Source organism: Dipodomys merriami, unplaced genomic scaffold (genome assembly GCF_024711535.1).
Source record: "Dipodomys merriami isolate MVZ:Mamm:240054 unplaced genomic scaffold, mDipMer1.0.p SCAF_33, whole genome shotgun sequence".
Classification (NCBI taxonomy): Eukaryota; Metazoa; Chordata; class Mammalia; order Rodentia; family Heteromyidae; genus Dipodomys; species Dipodomys merriami.
Window position 1 is genome coordinate 15,514,845 of NW_027204826.1, and position 22,314 is coordinate 15,537,158.

The 22,314-nt window shown below is 47.1% G+C and overlaps 1 protein-coding gene across 1 annotated transcript in view; it reads left to right on the forward strand.

Annotated features, from left to right (window-relative positions):
• Agbl1 (AGBL carboxypeptidase 1) overlaps positions 1 to 22,314 on the forward strand; it is a 384,335-nt gene that overhangs the window by 40,082 nt on the left and 321,939 nt on the right. The window contains exon 6 of the mRNA XM_070042743.1: positions 16,988 to 17,025. Coding sequence (XP_069898844.1) covers positions 16,988 to 17,025 — 38 coding nt within the window. The remainder of the gene's footprint in view (positions 1 to 16,987; positions 17,026 to 22,314) is intronic.

Below are 22,314 nucleotides of genomic sequence, written 5' to 3' on the forward strand. Positions count from 1 at the left end.
ATTGATGGCAGAGGCTCCAGCTCCAGCAGAGACCAGGGGACGCGCGGGGCAATGTCACCGGCCCGCAGTGGCCTTGTGCCAGCCCTCCCCCTAGGGACCGCAGCTGTTCCAGGGGTCCCCTTCACTTGCCCATTGTGCCAGCACACTTTCCCATCCCCATCCTTCATTTGACCCACCACCACCACCGATTAGGGTCTTCTTTGACTTCAAAACCATCAAGAGGGGCTGGGAAGGTGGCTCAGTGGTAGAGCGCTTGCCTTGCATGCATGAGGCCCTGGGTTTGATTCCTTAGCACCACATAAGCAAAAAGAAAAAAGCCAGAAGTGGCGCTGTGGCTTAAGTGGTAGAGCACTAGCCTTGAGCTGAAGAGCTGGGGGACAGCGCCCAGGCCCAGAGTTCAGGCCCCACGACTGGACCCAAAAACAAAAACAAAAGAAAAAACGATCAAGAATGTGCCTCAGTTTCCCTTTGTCACTTTGTGGCTCAGTCCTCTTCTTGTGGCTCTTTCTAGCCAACTCTCCCCTCCCCCCTCCCAACATGGCCTGCCACATCCAGTCCCCAGGTCTTTTTCTCCCTGGCCTGATATTCCTGCCTGGTCTTCAACTATGCCTGGTGCTACCTGGCCCAGAGGGAGATATGAACGCTCTTCTCCTCAGCGCTGCTCCAGGATTCTGCTCATTGTCTCCCTAACATGCATTCTGTTCCACTCCTTACACATGCTGCCTACATGTCTTCTCTTTCTGTTCTCTCCTTTTTCATGGCACACATCAAACTATATTTATCTTGCTAATTCTCCGGAAGGTTTAGCCCAGTGTCTAGACTATGGCAGGCTCATTAAAAAAAAAAAAAAAAGATTAGTAGGTCCTTAATTAAATTCAAAAGGATTTAAAAAAATTGACACATAATAATGATACATATTCATGAGGCAGAGTGTGATCATTTGGAACATGTGATAATTTGGTATATGATGTATAATGATGAAGTCAGGACAACTTGCACTTCCATTTACTGAAACGGAGGGCCGGCACTTCTGTCTGTCTGTGAGTCACTCTCGTTCAGGGGCGCTGCCAGTTTTCTCTGCGTCATTCCAGTTTTAGTATAGATACTGCCAAAATAGGCACCGAAGGGAATATTCTCATTAAAAACTTTTTTCTTGATGAATTGGGTGTGTATCAAGGAATTAAAGGTAGCATTTACCATAAGAAATGGGAGTCACATCACCTTTATTCTCTTCCTTCCTCTTCAGGGAGCCCTACCTCTGGGTTGCCTGGAAAAAAATAGAACTCACGTGACAGGACTAACCCAGACTCCAGCGTCAGAGACTGAGGCGCTTCTGGGAGCAAAGTTTCTCTCACTGGAGGCAAAGAAGGCTCAAAGTCTTCGTCTTAGAGTTTTCTGGGGCGCTGGCAGAATGGCAAAAGATCCGAAGTTGAAGGGCACGTGGAGATTGACATTCGCATGAAAACGTTGCCTTTCATTTGAAATAGGCTGCTGTATTTGGTCTGTTAATTGGTTCAGCTGGGGTTTTAGAAGTCCCGGGGAGCAGGGGGTGCTTTTGATAGCGATGGAGCAGGGGGAAATGACCAGGGGTCAGCCTGTGCTACCCATTCCACCGTGGACAGGCTTGTTTATTTGCACAAAGCCATCTCTGAGCCGTCCAAACACACTAAGTAGGAAAATTTACAGAGGCAAAGACAGATTACTTGTCGGCGACTGACTCATCCTGTGACCGTAGGGAGCCTGTGTTTGCCGCCTGTCTCAGCAGACTCTGAGAGGAGCTGTCCCCCGGGCCCTGGGTTCATTCCCAGGATGGGTGTTTTGGAGTTTTGGTCATGATGATGGCCATTTCCACTGCCTATCTACTTGACCTGTCCCAGAGCATCGCCGGCTTCCTGTCAGATCCTCTTGGGTCCTCGGCCCATGTAGAACCCAACCCTGGGGCCGGGTTGTCAGGCTTGATCAGTATACAGCATTTCCACGCGCTCTCAGCCTGCTCGCCATGCCTTATTGAATAACCAAGCCGGTCTGAAACGGGGATTCGATCTTCCTCGACATGGCTGGCGGTGGAACCTCGCTGTATTCTTTGACGATGCTGTCACGCTTGGAGAAAAAGAGACTCAGAATTACCCAGAAGCTGAGATGGTTTTGTCAGCCATCCCCTGCCTTGGCCCAGGACAGAAGAAGTCAGGACATGTTCTCTTCCTACTCTTACAAAGGATGGCATCTTCAGCAACACCCATCCCCCTCCATGTCCTGGTGGGTTTCTGGCAGGGTTGTCAGGCTAGGACTTAATCTCTTCAGGCTCCGGGAGTCTCTGGGTATTTTGGGATGCTGGAGGTCAAAGGTTGTATGCTCCAAAGCACCTGGGCTTAAATACCTTAGCAACCGGAGGAGGAAGATGAGTTTGGTTCTCCACCAAGCCTCATATGCACATTCTTCAGCTGAGAGTCCCGTCTGACATGCCGGAGGCTCTCTGTGCTCAGAATAGTGTGGGACGGCCTGCTCCCTGCGGAGGTCTGCCCTGCCAGGGCTCTTTGGCATTTGAGCTTTGTCTGAGGGCAGGATTACTGCGCCTTGCTTCCCTGGCAGCTCTGTAGGGTGATTTCATCTTCAATTTATGAGCTGGAAGAAAAATTACATATATCCTGCTCTCCTTTTCCTTCTCCTCGTCGAATGACAGTCTCTTCCCAACGCTAGGCCTTCTGGGCTTTCTCCCACCACTATTCTATTGCGTTTTATTTGTTCTGACAGAGCAGTGGAGATTCAGGCCAAGCAAATGGGTTCCCCGTGCTCGCGCGCGATGGGGTGGGCCAACTACTTTGTCTCCGGGATGGCGGGATCAAGGTCAGGAGAGATGAATTTTCCCGTTTTCTTCAAAACAGAATCCTCTGGAAACCTTCCTTTTCTGTTCTCCCCCCCCCCCCAATCCCTGATCGAGGGTGTTGTTGGTTCCTCAGATTCTGTGGCATTTTAGGGGTCTGGGCTCACACGCTGGGGTGCAGGAGCTATCTTCCCCAGAGCGCTTGGGCTCAAATACTTTGGAACAAGAACACAAAGATTCCACCCCGGCTTCCCAAGAGCCGGAGTGGGGATGCGCAGCGCGGCTCAGCTTACTGACGGAGCGATTACACGCCCTCAGCTCAGCGTGGAATGAATAGTTTCCTACATGAATTAAAGCTTGGCAACTGGGTGGACGTTAAAAAAAATCCCTTTCATCTTCTTAAGAAAGCAACTGATCTCTCCCTGATTAGGGTCAGTTACAGATACCCAAGTCATAGGATCTACAGCTGGAAGGTTCCAGCAAACCTCCCCGGTTCTCCTTTATCTGAAGATGAGGTCACTGACACCCAGAAAGGCTGGCCAAACCCTCTAAGCTAACTGCAAGACATTGTCCCTTACTCTATGACGGTCCATGAAGTACATGCAAAACAGGCCGTCCCTTGAATTAGGACTTTTGGTGGACAGCATGGAGTGGTTCATCTCGGTGGAGGCACTGGAGAGTTGACTGACCCCGAATGCCGGTCCTGTCCTGGAGTTGCTGACAGTCTGTACGGAAGTGCCAACATGGCATTCTCAGAATGTAGTGTGGGGTGTTCCCCGGCCCTCCAGGTAGGCGTGGGTCAGTCTGAAGTGTCTTCTTGTCCCTCCCACCTGAGGGGAGGTTGACCAGTTGTCTTGAGGAAGGAGGAGGTGCTCTAGAACTTAGGTGTGCTGATGTATCCTGAGGGGCCTGGGCCAGTCCTCGATCCAGGCTCATTTCCTCTTCCACTGCTGACGTGGTCTTTCTTCCTCAGGATGAGGAGATGACGTGTTCAGGATGGGGCCGACATGTTCATATCAGACAAACAAACAAGATGCAATCTTGGAACCTATGGATTCCAGACTGCCTTTCCACATTCCCCTTTCCCTGGCCAGGGTCCTCTACAGAAACTCCATTTCCATCTTCTTTTAATTTTTATTTTATGTCGGTCTTGGAACTCAAACTCAGGACCTGGGAGCTGTTTCTGAGCTCTTTTGCCCAAGGCTAAGCACTCTACCACTTGAGCCACAGGGCCATTCTCGTTTTTTCTGTGATTACTTGGAGATAAGAGTATCACAGACATTACTGTCTGGGTTGGCTTTGAACCGTGATCCTCAGATCTCAGCTTCCTGAGTAGCTAGGATTCCAGGCGTGAGCCACTGGCGCCTGGCTCCATTTCCTTCTTTATAATCTGAAGTCTGTACTCTTCATACCTCCCCTTGGATTGCTCCTCCTCTCTTTCTAGAGATGAGGCAGCTCTTCACAACTTGCATTTGTCATAGACAGTCACCTTTGAGCTTAGCCTGACCCAGTGATGAGATGTTCCAAACAAGTTTTTTTTTATTAATCTTCTTTTAAAAATCTCTTTTGTGTGAATCATACTTTCCTTGCACCCCCACACATCTGTGCGAGAGGGTTTGCTCGATTGGAATGAGAAACAGAAAGGCTCTGATCAGGAGATACTTTTTTTGGGGGGGCAGACATTACCCTTTGCTTAGAGGAAACTGATATTTCCAATAGTCCATGACCACATTTTTTCAGCGACTGATCTCTCACAGAGACACCACAGATTATAAAGCGAATGGGGGAAGCCCCTTTTCTATGGGGTCTATGGGGCTGTCAGTGGGCGTGGGGTCTAGGATTATGCTTATTGAGTCAGAAAAAGGCAGCTCTGTTTTTGGAAAGGCCCAAAGGGAGTCATTGTGCAGAGGTTACGGTCACTGGAAGCTAGCTCCTTTCATGAGTGTAGACAGAGGCGGCAGGATGAAGACAGATGGGAGGCTCTTTGTTTAAGTTCAATTAGAGCACTATTTTAATATTAGATCATTAGTTCTGTCCACCGAGCCAACGGGAAAAATAGCTAGAGAACAATAGATGGCCGTTTCAAAGGACTGAATAATGATCAATTAGGCCTGAATTTCTTTCACACGGTACCTAGTAGGTATCTAGTAATTGCCAGTTGTATTAATGAACACCATTATTTAGGTTTGCCCGAGGCCCACCCTTTTAACCATATATTTATTCAACTCAGCAGTATTGCAAAATTTTTAGTTTTTTTTTCATTATTACTATGATTGGAGATGTGCAGGATTGGAGATCAAAAAAGACATGGTCCTTCTCCTGTGGAGCTTATAGATGAGTTACATATTTGGCAGGTAAATGAATATAGCGGTGCAAAATTAAAGAAGGCTCTCAGTCCACTTGGGAAGGTAGCTTCTGGTTTGGAATAGGAAATGACCCCTAGATGCTAAGACCAAACTACCACACCAAAACAAACACACACACACACACACACACACACACACACACACACACACACACACACACACACACACACACACACACACACACACACACACACACACACACACACACACACACACACACACCAAAAAAGACACACACACACATACACACTCATACAAATGACATATGTATTTTGTACCTGGGACTTGAACTCAGGGCCTGGGCACTGTCCCTAAAGGGTTTTGCTCAGTGCTAGCCCTCTACCACTTGAGCCATAGCTCCACGCTCAGCTTTTTTGGTGCTTTATTGGAGATAAGAGCTTCATGGACTTTTCCGTGCAAGCTGGCTTTGAACTGTGATCCTCAGATCTCAACCTCCTGAGTAGCTAGGATTGCAGGTGAGAACCACCAGTGCCAGGTGGCTCACAAATGATATTTTAATAGAGGGTTGGCATATGTTTCAGGCATATTAAGGGAGAGAGAGCTCACCCAAATTGAGTTAGAACACTAATATGTCAGTAGATGGGAATCAATAATTCACAAAGAAGACACAGGAAAACTAAGAATATTCAATTCTCCAATAATTAGAGAAATCCAATTTAGATCAAGGCACCAATTTCTACAAATCAGAGTACCAAAGCTTTTGAAAAAGGAAGGCATTTATTATTGATGAAGATGCAATAGGATAGGCACCTAAGCTGTTGGGGAATGTTCATTGATTTAAAAAAAAAAAACACCTTCCTGAGAAACAATGAGGAGATATGCCAAGATCAAAAAGAAGTTCCCATTCTGTAACTCAATTTGTTTTCACTCCTTGAAATCTGCCTCAGAGAATTATTGTGAAAGGTGGGTGAAGATTTGCACACAAAAATATCCATCATGATATTATTATTAATAATTGGAGATTTTATATCCCAAAACACCCAATAATAGAGACTACTCAGAAAAAGCAATGCATTTATTTACCATAATACTATGTAGTAACATAAGCTAGGAGTAATGTGTATCACAGGGAATAGCTTATGATAAAATACTGGCTAGAAAAAAGTATGGTTCAAGATTCATATGAAAATATGCACACAGTTGCTTCAGGCCAAGAGAGAAAAACTAGGGTTTGATTCATCTTTCCACCTGAAAATAGAAATAAAACAAACCCAAATACAGATAGAATATAGACAGCAGTGTTTATACAAACGTGGACATCTGACCACAATGGATAATAAAAAATGATGAATTCTTTTGTTTTATTTTTTTGCCAGTGCTGGACTCAGGCCATGGAGCTGTGTGCCTGAGCTCCTCTGTCCTCAAGGCTAGTGCTCTACCACTTGACAACCACAGCGTTGCTTCTGGATTTTTAGTAGTTCATTGGATTTAAGAGTCCTATGAACTTTCTTGCCTGGGCTGGCTTTGAACTGGGGTCCTCAGATCTCCTGAGTAGCTAGGACTATAGGCATGAGCCACAGGTAGCTAGCTGGCAGAACACTTCTATTGCCTCCCTGTTATTGCCTTCAGAGTCCCCGGGTTTTGGTGGTGAGGTAGAGGAAGTCTCTAAGGAGTGGTCCAGAAGGTGCTCTAAGTTGAAGAGAGAATGTCGAGACCTTACTAGGTCTCGAGATAATAAGGTGTGTAGCATTTATAGGACAGAGAGAAAGATATTACTCTGGAGGTCTTCAGAGGTTTCTCCATTTTATCGTGGTTGTGAGAAACTGTCCAAAGCCAAAGTGATGCAAAACCGGGCCAGAAGACTACCCGGAGGTGAAGGAGGGGATCGTGTCTGAAACGCACACGGAGCTGGGAGGAACATCTTCTTTCACTGGGTACTCCGCGAACCTCCCATCACCAATGAGACTCACACTGAGAAGAAGCTGGCTTGTCTGAGCACTGTTCTCCATCCTGCCTAGCACATTAAAAGCAAGACCTAGGGGGAGAATTCTGTTTCTGAGTCGAACTACGTGAACAGGCTACGGTCTCCAAATGCTGATGGGAATACAAAAAGTATTCTGCATTCAAGGTAAAAGTCACAACATCCAGGATCCTCTGAAAATGTATTAGGCATGCCAATAAAGGGGAAAATTCCACTGGTAATAAGAATAGATACATCATTCAATGAAAATCAGACTGGAACTGACATAGCTATTACCTAGGTCGGACAAGAACATTAGAAATTAAACACAACAGTGTTCAATATTTTTTTTTCAAAAATCGAATGAAGACAGAATACAAAAAAAGACCCAAATTGAACTGGCAGAAATAAAATCTACTGTGTACACCTATGATATACATTGTGTTAAATGAAGGAAAATTACATATCCAAAGTAAAGATAAAACTATGCCTCTGGGCACTGGTGACTCACACCTGTCATCCTAGCTACTTAGGAGGCTGAGATCTGAGGATCACACTCCAAAGCCAGCCCGGGCAAGAAAGTTTGTGAGACTCTTATTTCCAGTTAACCACCAGAAAACCATGGAAGGTTCCCAAAATGAAACGTGGAAGAGAAGGAGGGGGAAGGGGAAGAAGAAATAATGATAACAGAGAGAAGGGGGTCAGTAAACAGTGGGCCAGCTCCAAGCATGCTAATATATACAACAGGGGCCCCATGAGAGAGGAGGAGACAGGTGGGAACAAAAAAAATATTGGGAGAAATAAGGGCTCAAGTCTCCAAAATGGGATGGAAATCATTAAGCAAGAGATAAAAACATCTCAGTGAGCCACAAGCATAAGAAACAGTAAAAGAAATTACCTCAAGGCCATCATTAAACCAGCTGGCTCAAAATTAATTCCAATGAGGGAACAGATTTTAAAGCATCGAGGAAAGAAGAAAAAAAGAAGATATATTATGTACCCAGGAACAAGAATAAGAACCCGGTATGTTTCTCTCTTGACACAACATAAGTGGAACAGCTTCTTGAGGCCTAGAGACCTTGTGTTCCGTGAAAATAGCTCTCAAACATGCACGTGGAAGATGGAATTTTCACACAAGCGAAAGTTCAAAGGCTTCATCGGCAGAAGACTCAGGACGAGAAGTGTAAGAAGAAAACTGGCCTTGGCAGATGGAAAAGGATTCCACGTGGAAAAATGTGTCTACTCAAGAAAGACTAAGTCCTTCCGGAAGTAGTTTTAAGTCCATGAGTGAATATATTTGACTTTGAGTTGGTCCCTTGGATCATGAGGAAACGTGTAGGGAGACACAAGTCCTAAAGAAAAACAGAACCACGCTATTTGCAAGAGAGTGGATGAACCTCAGGATCTTGGTTCGAAGCCAGCCCGGGCAGGAAACTCTTATCTCCAATAAACTACTCAGAAAAAGCCAGAAGTGGTAGTGTTGATCAAGTAGTAGATACTAGTTTGGGTTGGGTTGGGACAAATAACTAGTTGGATATTGACGAAAGGAGCAATTAGAGATGGATGGGAATTGGGAGAGAAAGACAGCCAACAAGCTGAGGGTCATTCTCTGCCTTGTCTTCTCTCCCTTTCCCCCTATTGCTTCCTCTTTGTTTTCGTTGTCCTCTTAGTTTTTTTTTTTTTTTTTTTTTGCCATATAGGTAAATTTCTTGTGTTTACTTTCAACTTCGATAATTCAGTTTTCTACTGCCTTCTACCTGCTGTCTGCCGCCGCCAGTGAAGTTTCAACCTCATAACTATGTATTTCACATATCTATTCCATTTTTTAAAGTATTCTTAGATGTATAGTTCATGGCAGTTTCCTCTGGTGTCACTGAAGAATGCTCCTTAGAATTCCCGAGAGAGTAAATGAGGTATTTGGGGATTCATTTCCTTTCTCCAGGTTACATTTTCTTGCTTCACAGGGAGGGTAGTGCTCCTTAACTATGAAGACAATTGATTACCTCCTCTTTCTGAAGGATAGTTACTTTGGTTAAAAAAAAATCCAGTCTTAGAGAGGCAATATTAGTTTGTAATAAAAACCAGTCCCATTGGATTACATTCATGGTATGGGTCTCTGCTTCAATAGTTCGCGGCAGGATTTCCAGGTTCATACTGAAGGAAGAACAAAAAGAAGCGTGGTTGTTGCTGGCATCGTGGCTTTCCTGTGATAACTTGGAGCCAGGGGCAAAATGGGGGGGTGTCTGTAATCATGGGGACAGTTTTGTTACTTGTCAGCACCAGTGGCATGGAACTCTGGCTTCCCCCCAAGCATGTGTGTTTACGTGTGGAAAGACAAGTCACAAGCAGGTGTGGACCAAGAAGGTCCGGAAACTTGTGTGTGTCCAGATATGCACATGCCATTTTCATCTTCGGTTCTTATTGCTCTGTGATAAATGTGTTTGTTTCTATTTTTTCCCCAAGTACTGACTAGGGTCCCTATCCTATCTCTTGGCTATCACAGATCCTTCTGTTTCATTTGGAGACATTACTCCATGTTTGTTTCTCCAGTGCTTCCACACATTGTGCCATTTGAGTATTTCGATAAGACTTTCAATAGGGTAAAATAATGTGACATACCAATGCGTCTTACGATTCTGTGAAAGCATCAGATGTTCCCTGCAGATGGAAACGTAGTGTGCATTCAATTGAATAGCCTCAGTCGATAAATGGTCATGATGAATTTCAAAGTAGGAGCTTTCCTATAATGCATGCAAGTGTCGGACAGAACTCAAATAAGATTCCAGGTGTCCTGACTGTTTACCCCAGTCTGTGCTCACCCATGCGGCAGCACCGTGACTTTTCTTCTCAATGTGATTTGAAAACGGAAATGATTAAATGGGTCGAATAAATAAACCGTGGGCAGTGGGCAGGCCCCCTAGAGCTGTGGGAAGAAAGCCACAGCTCCAGCTCTGTATTCTTGAAGCTCACAGGATTTGTCTTTGACTGTGGCCCACCTTGATCATAGGAATCAGCATCACACAGAATACATCCCCATTTTGTGTGGTGTGTTTCAGGTCCAATGAGTCCCCCACAAATGCTTTTCTGAGTTAAATATCACGATTTCTTCCCCCCCCCCCCCCATTATACAATGCCACAGAGAATTAAAATATAAATGGAAAAGAGAGAAAGTAGAAAAGCAACCAGGCAAATGCCCTGGAGGAATCTTTCTGAAGCAAGATCCACAGCCCATGAGGCAGATAGGAAAAGGTATTTGCATATGGCACCCCACTTATCCTGAGCACGTGTAACCTCGCCCCCTCTATTGGTCGAGGCAGGTATTACAGCTTCAGCTTGACACAGCCACAAACCTGGCATTTCTCCACTATGGACTGACATGTTATTTTTAAGAAACTCAAAGAAAATAGCCTTTAAAGGTTCAGTTCACTATTTTCTCTTTCTGTTGTTTAGAGCGTCCAGATGTTGACTTCTTAAATTTGATTTCTGAGGAGACAATTGTTCACTCCAAGTACTGTATAGACCCTACTATTATTCCTTTTTTCAGATCATGGTTTCTGCTGAGTTTCATGAGCCATTAGACATTGGGTCAGTAATCTTTCCGTTGTTGCTGTTTTAAAGCAGAAATAGAAGGGGATACTTTGGGAGGCCTCTGTTAAAGAGGCTTCTGATTTTCCCAGGGAGTTTTAGATGTATTCCTACCTGAAGTATTCCTTTTGCTTCAAAACTATGCATGGATTAAAAGTAGAGTTCTAAAGTCATTTTGGGGTATACTTAAAAAATCAGCATCTGAAATAAAAAATGTTATTTTCTGACCCTGAATATTACCCTTTTCAGGAGTAACTGTAGAGTGGTGTTTTATGCAAGGGCTGGCTATGAATATCCTGGCCTTGGAAGATGATGTATTTGTCTGAAAATATTACTCATCCCTGTATAACTCTTTGGGCCCTCTGTTAGGATCAGCACAGAAGGGAAAAAAAACCCGGGGAACTAATGATGCTCTAAAGGCCGATCTTAGTGCTGTAGGTACTCTTGTCTTTTCAGAATTCACAGATTTGGATTGTAGAGTTCAGTCTATTTTGTTGGCCTTAAGTTTCTTAATATTGGTGATCCTCAAATTCCAGGCTCTAATGCTAATTACTCAGGTTTGAACTCAGGGCCTTGGGTATTAACATTTTTAGTGCAAATCCCACCCTTCAATGAAGTGGAGTAAAATAGTGCTTGTCTTTATTGTTGTTAGATTTCAATGAGATGAGGCATGTTAATGCCCAGAACGATGGATTGGACTGAACAAGCCGTAACAAAGAATATCACCCTTCATCCCTTACTCCAAGTCTCCCAAACTTCCTTCCCCCTAAACTATCAGGATTAAGTATAAATCATGTGTGACTAAAACCTCTACTGTTCAACCAGTGCACTGCCCCCCAGCCTGGTCATTCCAGTTTTTTGGTTTGCAAAGGCATCTACTCCTATTGACCTTTTTCCCTTCTGGTTTTTGCAGTGCTGGGGGCGGAGCTGAGCGCATCTCATAGGCTAGGCAGGCGCTGTGCCCCTGACCTTTCCGGCTAACTCCACACTTCCATTTCCATTCACCATCTCCCCTCCACGTTTGCTCAGAAAGCCCCTTCAGCATGGGTCGTATCATCTCTCTGTGACCTCAAGCCCCCAGGATTAGAAATGAAGGCTCATCTACGTGCCAGAAGCATCCGGGCATTCTGACACATGCAGAGCTGTAGAGTCCAGATTGAGAGAAGGGTGCGAGGTGCCCACACCGCCCCGCCGATGTGGGAGAACTGTTAAAAGGAAGGAGGGCGGGTGGAAGGACAGATGGAAACGCAATCGCTTTCAAAACACCATTAATGATGAAATTTTAAAAAATCACACACCAAAAGAAACCCAAAACCCCAAGGAACCCACAAATGGAGCTGTGAGAGAGGTCGGTAGGATGAAAATTGGTGAGAGTTGACTCATCTCGTGTGTGGGAGGAATCAATAATTACCTCTTAAAAGCCTGTTGCAAGTTTTGTATTTGCTTTGCTAAAATACTGATCTATACATAAGAAGTGTCTCCTGCAATTCTACCAGCCTGTGTGTGTGTGTGTGTGTGTGTGTGTGTGCGCATGTGTGTGTGCACGTGTGTCTGCGTGCATGCATGCACGTGCATGCTCTTGCGTGTGTGCCCTAGGGTCCTTTACTATACATTCATTCTGTGAAACCAGCATTACACATATCTCGCAACCACATAAGGATTCAACAACAACAAAGAACTCTAGGCCAATCCCTTTGCTGAACATAGACACCAGACTCCTTAATGAAATACTTGCTAATTGAATTTAACAACTAATAATAATAATAATGATGAAGTTTTGTTTCTTGACCTAGTGGAGGATTTCAAGGCAGGGCAGAAACTAATATGGGCGGCCTCAGATTTTCCCTGGTCTAAGTCAAGTATAGCTAGACTCTTCAAGGAGACTCAAGACTTGTCAATTTTGGAATGCTTTCTATGTTTATCACAACAATACTCCTATCATAAACACAGAAGCTGTTTGTGTGAAGTCAACACGCTAATAGGAAATGGTAGCATTTCTGGGCGGCCTAGCTGGTCAGAGAGAGCCAGCGGGGCCACCTCTACGTTCTCTTTCTGGGAATGAGGCCTTCAGGCCTGGAACTCTGTTACAAGGTCTTGTCTTTCCTGTGTAGGTTTTTTTTTTTTTCTGTTTTTGTTTTAATTTCTTCCTTGCACTCTTACTCACATCCTGTTGGAACAACTCATTTTGTTCTTATCCTGCTCTGGGGTTTTCTCATGGAGGACAAACCAGAAGTACATCTGCACTTTGTCAGCAAACTCATCGTTTGGCTGGGTCTCTTCATAATTAGATTTTTCCCCAAACTTCTTTCCTCATATATCAATTATTCCACTCCCTTAATCATCTTCCTCCCTGATCCTGCTCATTTGTCAACCTGTCTGGGTCTACACTTCAGAGTTTGCCAAGGGAAAGTGTTATATACTGATGGAGTTCAGTGTCTACTTCACTGTAGCCTTGGGGTATTTTTCTCCCCCTCCTTTTTTCTTCCACTTGCCCTGCCAGATCACAGCTTCGCCTTCAGCATCTGTCTGATTCAGAAGATCCTTCATTGTGATGTGTTTTTGGATTTCTGTGATGATCGTTTCTAGAAGGAGAATGTTCTGGTAATCCACGCTCTCTCGCGCGGGTTGTCTGTCTTCCTGTGCACCGGGGAACTTGACTTCCTGCATTGTGAGCCAGTTTCACAGCTAATTAACCTATGATAACCTCGGTGATGTCCCAAGTTAATAAATCATGGGATGAATTCTCAGTTCTCTGTTGAGGAGTTCAGAGGGGGGCGGTGGTCAGGGGGAGACTTGCTGGTCTTGGGGCTCGTGATAGGTAGGTCGTCCTCTATTCCAAAAGGAATGCCAGAGCCTGAAAATTTACACCATAGAGATTAAATCATGGTCTCAACCCCATCAGACTAGGCATGAAGGGAATAAGCTAGCAAGGTCTTAGATAAAAGTGTGTGTGTGTGTGTGTGTGTGTGTGTGTGTGTGTGTGTGTGTGTACATATATCTTTCCTTCTATGTATGCATATGTATGAATATATATACATTTCTTTCTCTCGCTATATATATATTTCTACAGTTTGTCATTTAGGTCTTTCTGCAGAACCTGAAACAAATATACTGTCTTTGACATATTCCCTCCCACTTGTCGACATTATTTTATGACGAGCATAAATTTATTCTTTTATGATGGTCACGAAGCATGAATGATTCACTCCTTCAACTGATCTATGAAGGTTTTTCTCTTTTAAATGCCCCACTCACTTACACATTCCTTCTTTCACCACGCACTTATTGACAGCCTGCCACAGCTGGGCTCTCCGTGGGCACGGGGAGGGGTGGAATGGGGTGAAGGAGTAGGCAAGGCATCTCTGCCCATTTGTCTGGTGAGGCAGGGGTAGGGGGAGACTCACAGGCCAAAGAAGCCAAGTGTCCCCTTTTACAGGGGACCCCCTCCCCCAGCGACGTAAGTGCCTTCTGTGAGGCTCTGCTTCTCCCAAGAACCCAACACGTCTTGGGTCTGTCACTCCAGAGTTCAAACTGTTATTCATGGACCTTTGGGAAATACTCAAACCACAGTATTCCCAAACATAGTCCCCTATCAAAATGGAGCCTAGGGACATTCCACCAAATAAATTCTGTGTATATGACAGCATCTCCCCGGCCCGCAAACCTTCTGACTGTGTCTTCAGATTGAAGAGCAATCTGCTGTCTCTTTTCTCTCAGTGTTCATTTGTGCAGGCTCCCATGGCAAATTCTGGTAAAGACTCAGAGCAGTGATGATAGTTTAAATGTACAGTAGCACAGCAAGCAAAAGTGACGAAATGGATGTTGGCTATTTAAAGTCTTTGTTTTTGTTTTTGGTCAGTCATGGGGCCTGAACTCTGGGCCTGGGCGCTGTCCTCAGCTCTTCAGCTCAAGGCTAGCGCTCTACCACTTTGAGCCACAGCACCACATCCAGTTTTCTGGTGGTTTATTGGAGATGAAAGTCTCACGGATTTTCCTGCTCAGGCTGGCTTTGAACCACTATCCTCAGATCTCGGCCTCCTGAGTAGCTAGGATGACAGGTGTGAGCAACTGACACCCGGCCCACAAGTCCTTCTTTTCTACTCAACAGCATGTGTAGCGCTACCCTGTCTACCCCGTTCCTTTGCCTAGATACATATGCGCCGAGGGATTATGACTTCTTCAACCATTTCAGCATGAGAGAGTGTCCGGGAAGTGGTCCCCACGCTCGTCTGAATGGAACTTCTCCCGAGGTTTGAATTCCACAGAACTCCTAGCCTGGAACTATCGCCCCTCTCTGTCTGCTAAGTTGTCTTAAACAACTTAATATTTCTTTTGAAGCCTTCACAAATATTTGGCCACAGCAGAACATATTTTGTTGATAGTTCTCAGAGGACATAATAGCACAGGGCACTAATTAATAACCGTGAGCCGGACAGTCATAATCGGACTCCCGCCTGACAAAAATGGCTGGCTCTCCTCCTTGGGGGGTGGGGGGGGCGTGCTTTTTGGTTCTTTCCGTTCATGGTCTGGCACTGTTATGGAAATTGTGACATTACTCAACAGCTGGCCTGCTCCATTTTTGGATAAACTCTTCTGCTGGCGACATGCGTGGTTTGAGTAGAGTAAATCTGATAAATGAATTTTCAGGCAGGCTTTTGGCAGCATGAAAGATTCTGGCCTCTCTCGAAAAAGTCTCCCCCTACCCCCCTTAAATTGCCTAGTGTTTACAAGGAACATTATTTCTCCCAGTTTATATTCGTTGGATCTAATTTTATTTATCAGCAAACACTCTGCAAATGTACAAAATCCACCCTCATAAAGGCATCTAATCCTTAAGCCCATTTAGTCTGATCAGCGTGGTTGTTAAACTAAACACGGGTGATGGTGACATTACAGGCTGTCCTGCTATGAGGGCCAAGATGCCGTGTTTATTGAAGACCAGGCACGGCCCCGCACCTGGGGATTGCATCCATTTCCAACACAAAGATGATTTTCGAAGTCCAATTCCCTCATAGAGGCTCTTAATTGTCATCCACATATCTCAGTTTGTTGACTCAGGTGTCCGAAGGTCCAGATGCAGTTTTGTGGAAGATTTGTCAATTTATTTTATTCTTTTTCAATTTAAAAACAATCGAATGTTTTTGTTTCTTCATTTTTCCCCCCAAGCTTCCTTTTTCCTGAGGAGCATTTCCAGCGACAGTGCATCTACATAAAGGAAAAGAAAAAGAACTGGCTAGCATCATTAAACTCACAGATCAGTGACTTATTTTTTTTTAAAATGAGCTTCCTGTCCTGATTGTAAAAAATAAAGTTATGAGAGAAACATGATCTTCCCCAAGTCCGATAAGTTTTTGGCAGCTCATTCATGTCAACTGTGGGTATGTGAGGGTCACACCCACCCCAGCACAGATTTATTTTACATGCTGGAAGCAGAGACATTTCCCACGCTGCATTGTCTAAAGGTGTTTATTTTATAGTGCATTTTGGGCCCATCATGTTATTTTTCTATCGTAATATCAACCAATTTTTTTAAAATTTACTACCACCACAGTGTTTCAAAGAGACATGGATTCTTCTAAAAAAAAAAAAAAAAGATAATAACGCTGGGCATGGTGGTTCACACCTGTCATCCTAGCTACTCAGGAGGCTGAGAGCTGAGGATCGTGGTTCAAAGCCAGAGTAGGTCAGGAAAGTCTGTGAGACTTGTATCTCCAATAAACCACTTAGAAAACTGGAAGTGGCGCTGTGGCTCAAGGGGTAGAGCGCTAGTCTTGATCTGAAGAGCTGAGGGACAGCGCCTAGGCCCAGAGTTCAGGCCCCATGACTGACAACAACGAAAAAAGACTTGTCAAAATCCTTTTCTATGTTAAAAATGTAAGACCTATGATTATGACGTAGTATGAATAATCTTACTAGTGGCAGTAATCATGTTACAGTACATGATCAGTGACATAACACGTATGAAAGCTGATTACGCACCCGTTTGTTACCCAGAGACTGAGCAGAGGTCTGACAGGTGCGAACAGCAGAAGAGCAAGGCATGCTGGGGGGTGGGAGGTGTGAAGGGTGGGCACGGGGTGGGGGGAAGCGGGGACTTCAGCAGCACAGTGGACGTCTGGACACGTCTGCCAGCTGGACACCTTGCTCAGCATGGCCGTCCACCGCCCGCTTGCGGCCCTGTCACTGAGGAGCCCGTGGGGGTGGCCGTGACCGCCGGCCCTGGCGGTGGGATCCAGGAGCGGGCAGACAGCGACCACCAACATTCACGTCTCACCCCTCTCTCTCCTTCCTCAGGGCAGCCACGGAAGTTCTGGCAGCACTGCTGAAATCCAGTAAGCACTGTCTTTGAAACACTGCTGTTTCTTTGCTGATTTAGTATAAGGTTGTGTTTTGTCCTCTTTCGTTCTCTCTCTCTCTCTTTCTCTTGCTCTCTCGCTCTTTCTTTCATTGTTCCTTTGTTTTTTCTTCCTTCCTTCCTTTCTTTGTTCCTTTTCCCTTCCTCCTTTTTCCTTTTTCCTTTCCTCCCTCCCTTCTTCCCTCTCTCCTTCCCTCTCTCCCTCTCCCTCTCTCTCCCTCCATTCCTTCTTTCCTCTTCCCCATTCTCTTTTCCTTTCTCCCTCCCTCTCCCTCGTTCCTCCTTCCTCCTCTTTCTTCTTCATCTCTGTCTTCTCCCTCCCTCCCTCTTTGTGTGCAGTACTGGGGTTTGGACTCAGGGTTTGGTGCTCTTCCTTGGCTTTTGTTGTTGTTGTTGTTGTTGTTCAAGGCTGCTGCTCCGCTGCTTCACCTATGTCTCCACTTCCTGGTTGGAGGCGGTTCACTGGGAATAGGAATCTCTCAGGCTTTTCTGCCTGGGCTGGCTTTGAGCTGTGCTCCTCTGACATTGGCCCCCTGAGTGGTTGGGACTATAGGTGTGAAGGAGCCTGGTTCTGGGAAGGAGACGGAAAAACACATGGTGGTGGCTCCGTCTGCGTGGTCACAGAGAAGAGAGACAGCATCTCTCTGTGTGGACGCGTCCTGTGACACCACGCTTGACCCTCGAAGGCATTTGTTGCTTGCTGTGACCCCGGGGACGCCCCAGGTCCTTCTAGAACAGGGTCACCAGCCCAGCAGAGAGTCAGGATGAATCCCAGGTTCCCCGGGAGGTGGAACAATGAATAGAAAGCTGGGGAGGAGCCATTCCTGCGTTCTCAGCTCGGTTCAGGACTGGATCCCTGGGGTGAGTAGCGTGTGGGCAATTGTGTGGCCAGGATCGAGGTTGGTAACAAACATATTAAAAAGTCGGCTCTTTCCCTCAGTTTCTTGAGTGATTGCAAAAAAGAAATAGCTCTGGGCTTCTGAATAACTGGGAAGTTTGTTTTCTTTTCTTTCTTTTTTTTTATTTTTGTTTTTTTTTTACCTCTTAGCAGCTCTGGCCTAATTACACTGGGAGCCAATTTCACGTGTACAATCTAAAGAAACACAGTGCACCGCCGAGCGACGGAGCCTTAGCCTTAGCTTAGTATTTTTATATCCCCACATCTTCCTTCTTCATCTGTTTTAATTTCGCCCCTTGGAAACCAATCCCTTCCGTTGGTATTTGTTTCTGTGCCGAGAGCCGGAGACTTGTAGGTATGGTTGAACATTCATAGCGCTTCTAACCAAATACACAAAAATGGAAGCACCCTCTTCTTCCAGCCATACAACCCTGCCAGCCACACACGCCAAGGAATAGCCAAAAATCACCCCATGCTTTGTTTCATAGACCAAAGCGGGGCAGGGGGAGGGATAGCGAGGCTTGAGTCCATTTGGTTTCTTGGAACGTGATAGAAAGCACACAAGTCTGTCCGTAGCAGGATGTCCTGCAGGTGGAACAAAGGTAGAAAAAGTGTGTCTGTGTTTGAGTGTGTTTACGTGTGTGTGTGTGTGTGTGTGTGAAGAGCCAGAAGTTATCTGGCCTGGAGATGAGAAGGAACAGAAAACGATCGTCAGGCGTCAACAGAGCACCCGCTCCTGTGTGGCAGTGACCTCCTTCCGCGTTTCCCATCCGGGCTCTGGTCATTTGTGCGCTCATGGCGTGGCTTTTTCCACATCCAGTGGCTGGTGTTGGAGGCAGGTGGCTGAGTGAGGGCTGACTTGTCCAGCGGAGGGGCTTGGCCAGTCTGAGAACGGCGCGCCGTGTAGCCATCCTGGCAGCCGACCTGCCTCGGTGGGGGAGGACTCAGCATCTCAGGTAGCTGAGCACCTTCCTTAGCCCTCCAGCTTAGTGCTGTGGACGGATCCACACGTGGTCACCTGCCACTGAGTTATACGCGTCAGAACCCCCGTGCTGAGGCTCATGGGAAGTCAGTAGCTAGTGGGAATTGTCTCCGGCCTGTGCTGGGCCAGCGTTTCAGTGCCAGCCAGGGCAGGGAAGTCTGGAGAGTCTTCTCTCCAGTTAACCACCCGAAGGCTGGAAGGGGAACTGTGGCTCACACGGTAGGGTGCCAGCGTTGAGCAAAGAAGCCAAGTGAGGGCTCCAGGCCCGGGCCCTCCCTCAGGGCCCGCAGAGCCACGCGGCCACGGCCTCACTGAGTTTGGATGGTAGAGGTGGAACCCCAAGCCCACGCGCTCCCTCTTTTCCTCGACTCCTCTTTAGCTCTCATGGCCCAGACCCTTCCCTGAGGTTTCCTCTATTGGGAGTTGTGTCCTTTTGTGTTGATTCCAGCCGAAAACCACTTAGCTTTTTATTACTATAATTTAATCAAGCTTTCATTAAGAAATAGTGCTACTTCTAGCGTAGGTAATTTTTTCCCTAGTAAATCAGAGCAACCTGTGTTCTCTCTCCCTCTCCCCTTCCTCCCCTTCCTTTTCCCCCTCCCCCTTGTCCTTTCCCTCCCCTCCCCCTCTCCTTTTCTCCTGCTTTCTCCCTCTGTTCTAACTTTGTTCCCTTACCTCCTTCCTGACTTCTCTGCCTCGATTGTCTCAATTCTTCTCTCACCGCTGTTGCCTCTCCCTGTTTCTTCTTTCTACCCCCCCCCCCCAACCTCCCTCCCACAAGCTCGAGTGTGTGCCAGGACAGTTGTGGGCCCGGAAGCAGCCCCTGCAGGAGGGCAGCAACGGGGCGGTGGCCTGATTCCGCCCCAGGAACGTGTCTTGTCGGGGCTCACCTCGCTGCCCAGGCCGCAGGGTCTCACAACCAGGATGACGCCTTCAGGCACCTCTTAGTGAGTGAGCCCGGACCACTCTCCCACGACAGAATTAGCATTTGGAGGAATCTGGAAGGCTTCAGAAATCAGGGCATGAGGAGGAAGGGGCTGGGAAAAAGGATGTCAGGTTAGTGAAGGAAGAGAGTCAGGGCGGGGCGGGGAGGGGTGGGGAGAGCTAATGGGCCGGCTGGCAGGAAGAGCAGCGTTCTCACAGCTCTTCGCAGGTCGCGCTCTGGCTGGCCGCCTCTCAAGGACAGCCAGCAGCGGCCATGCTACGCGGTTCAGGGGGAGGGAGGGCTGGCTCACGAGCAGATGGCTCCCGCTCTTCCCAGAACCGTCTGCTGTGGCTAGGTCAGCAGCAGTGGAGACACTGGGTAAGGTAGTGGCCAGAGGGGTTCTTGTTGCAAAGTGTCAAAGGCCAGGCCGGTTTTTATAAGGTCTTCACGGGGAATCCTGGGGCTTCCGGGGAGGCGTTGTACCTTTTCACCCGGTGACCACACGCAGGCAGCAGTGGCTGTGCATGGAGGTACACGTGTCCTGCGACCGGCCGTGGGTCCTGCCCCCATTCTGGACTTCCTTCTTCCCCATGGCTAGACTTAGGCGAAAAAAAACCCCCAAAGTTCTTCCTGGTGTCACCTAGTTGTGGAGGTCAGCAGCACCTATGTTTTGAAACACATCCACGCCACGCAATGGCTCCAGAAGCTCCTTAGCTGCTGAGGTTGTTTGTGAGGCGAGAGCTCAGAATCACGCTCCTCCAGCCCCAGCCGTTCCTCCTGGACGACACCTGCGAACACACAGGGCTCTGAGCCTCCAGGAAGCTCTCGCTCTTCCCTGCCCTCCCTTGTTCTCCAGAGATGACGCTGAGGCCCAGAGACAGGAAGTGACCCACCCAGGGAACCAGTGGTTTTCTAGTGGTTCATTGGAGATAAGAGTCTCATGGACTCTCCTGCCGGGGCTGGCCTTGAACCATGATCTTCAGCTCTCAGCCTCCTGAGTGGCTAGGATGACAGGCGTGAGCCACCGCGCCCGGCATCCACTTCTTAAATATCAGTGCAAACCTCTCTGCCGGACAGCTCCCCCGAACAACATCCAACCTCGTATCTGCCTAGCATTAAGTCCATGCTAAATCTTGGCACACAGCCTCATTTCAGTGAGCTCACCGTTCTGCAATCCGTGATGACTTCTCACCACATGCACCTCCAGTGCCTCACACGATGACGGGCCTCTCCGTGAATGTGGCCCAAGGAAAGATTCTCATTCCTCCACCTCCACCCCCCGCCCCCTGCCGCCGCCCCCAGCACTTGCTCCCGCTGTACCTTGTAGAAGGGGCCTGGGTGGGCCTCATGCGTCATCCCTGGAGAGAATCGAATTGCTTTCTGACCATGGACCCGATGTCCTCTCTCCCCCATCTCTCCGGCGGGGCTCACCTGCCATAGGCTTCAGTGATGAGCCCACATCCTGCTTCAAACGATACTGATAGATTTTCACCTTTGTCGCACCGGGGTGGATGGTTGTAATATGCATTTTTGTACGAATCTGTACCAAGCTACATCCATCACACTTTGGCTCGACAAAACAGCCCAAGTATCTACCATTCGTGGAGTTCTTAGACCATCAGATGCTCAGCCACCTGGGCGGCTCACACCTGTCATCCTGGCTACTCAGGAGGCTGAGATCTGAGGATCTCCGTTCAAAGACAGCCTGGGCAGGAAAGTCTGTGGGGCTCATGAAGCAGCAAAAAGCTGGAAATGAAGCTATGGCTCAAGAGGCACAGCACCAGCCTTGAGTAAAAACAAAACAAGTAAGGGACAATGCCCAGGCCTGCGAGTTCAAGCAAGCCCTACCCACAAAAAGAAAAAGGAAAAAGTGTACTATAAATATATTCATCCTATCAAGGAGGTATTACCATCTCTGTTTTTCAGGTGTTAAGGGCGGGGGAAACTAAAGCTTGAAAACCTTCAGTTATTTCCAGCAGCTATGGGATTTGGGGCTTCCCGGCCGCCTCTTTGGTCGCTGAGCCTTGTGCTGCAAGGAGATGACTTAGCCCAGAGAAGGTGTGACTAGATGGGGAAGAAAAGGAAGGAAGCACTTTCTAAGTCTTGCAAGCATTGCTTCAGGAGGGACCGCCTGCCACGTGAGGCTAAGGAGGGACCAAGGTCCATGTCTGCATCGAGATATATCTGCACAGCAGGATGGGTCCAGGCTGAGGATGGAGAGAGAGAGGGAGAGAAGGGGGGGCGGGGAGCGGCTGTTAAGGTCCTGGGATGCGCAACTTGGCACCTGCCTTTTCTTTTTTTTGGCTCAGAGTCCAGAGTTCTCTGCCAGATATTTATGGTATTTGCCCAAGTTCGTATGTGGCCTGTAGAAAGGTTGACGCGGACAGGACATGCGCTCTCCACCCGTGCTGTGCTGCCCCTTCCCTTCCCTGTCTGCTGGCCGGCCTTTCTCTCCGACTGG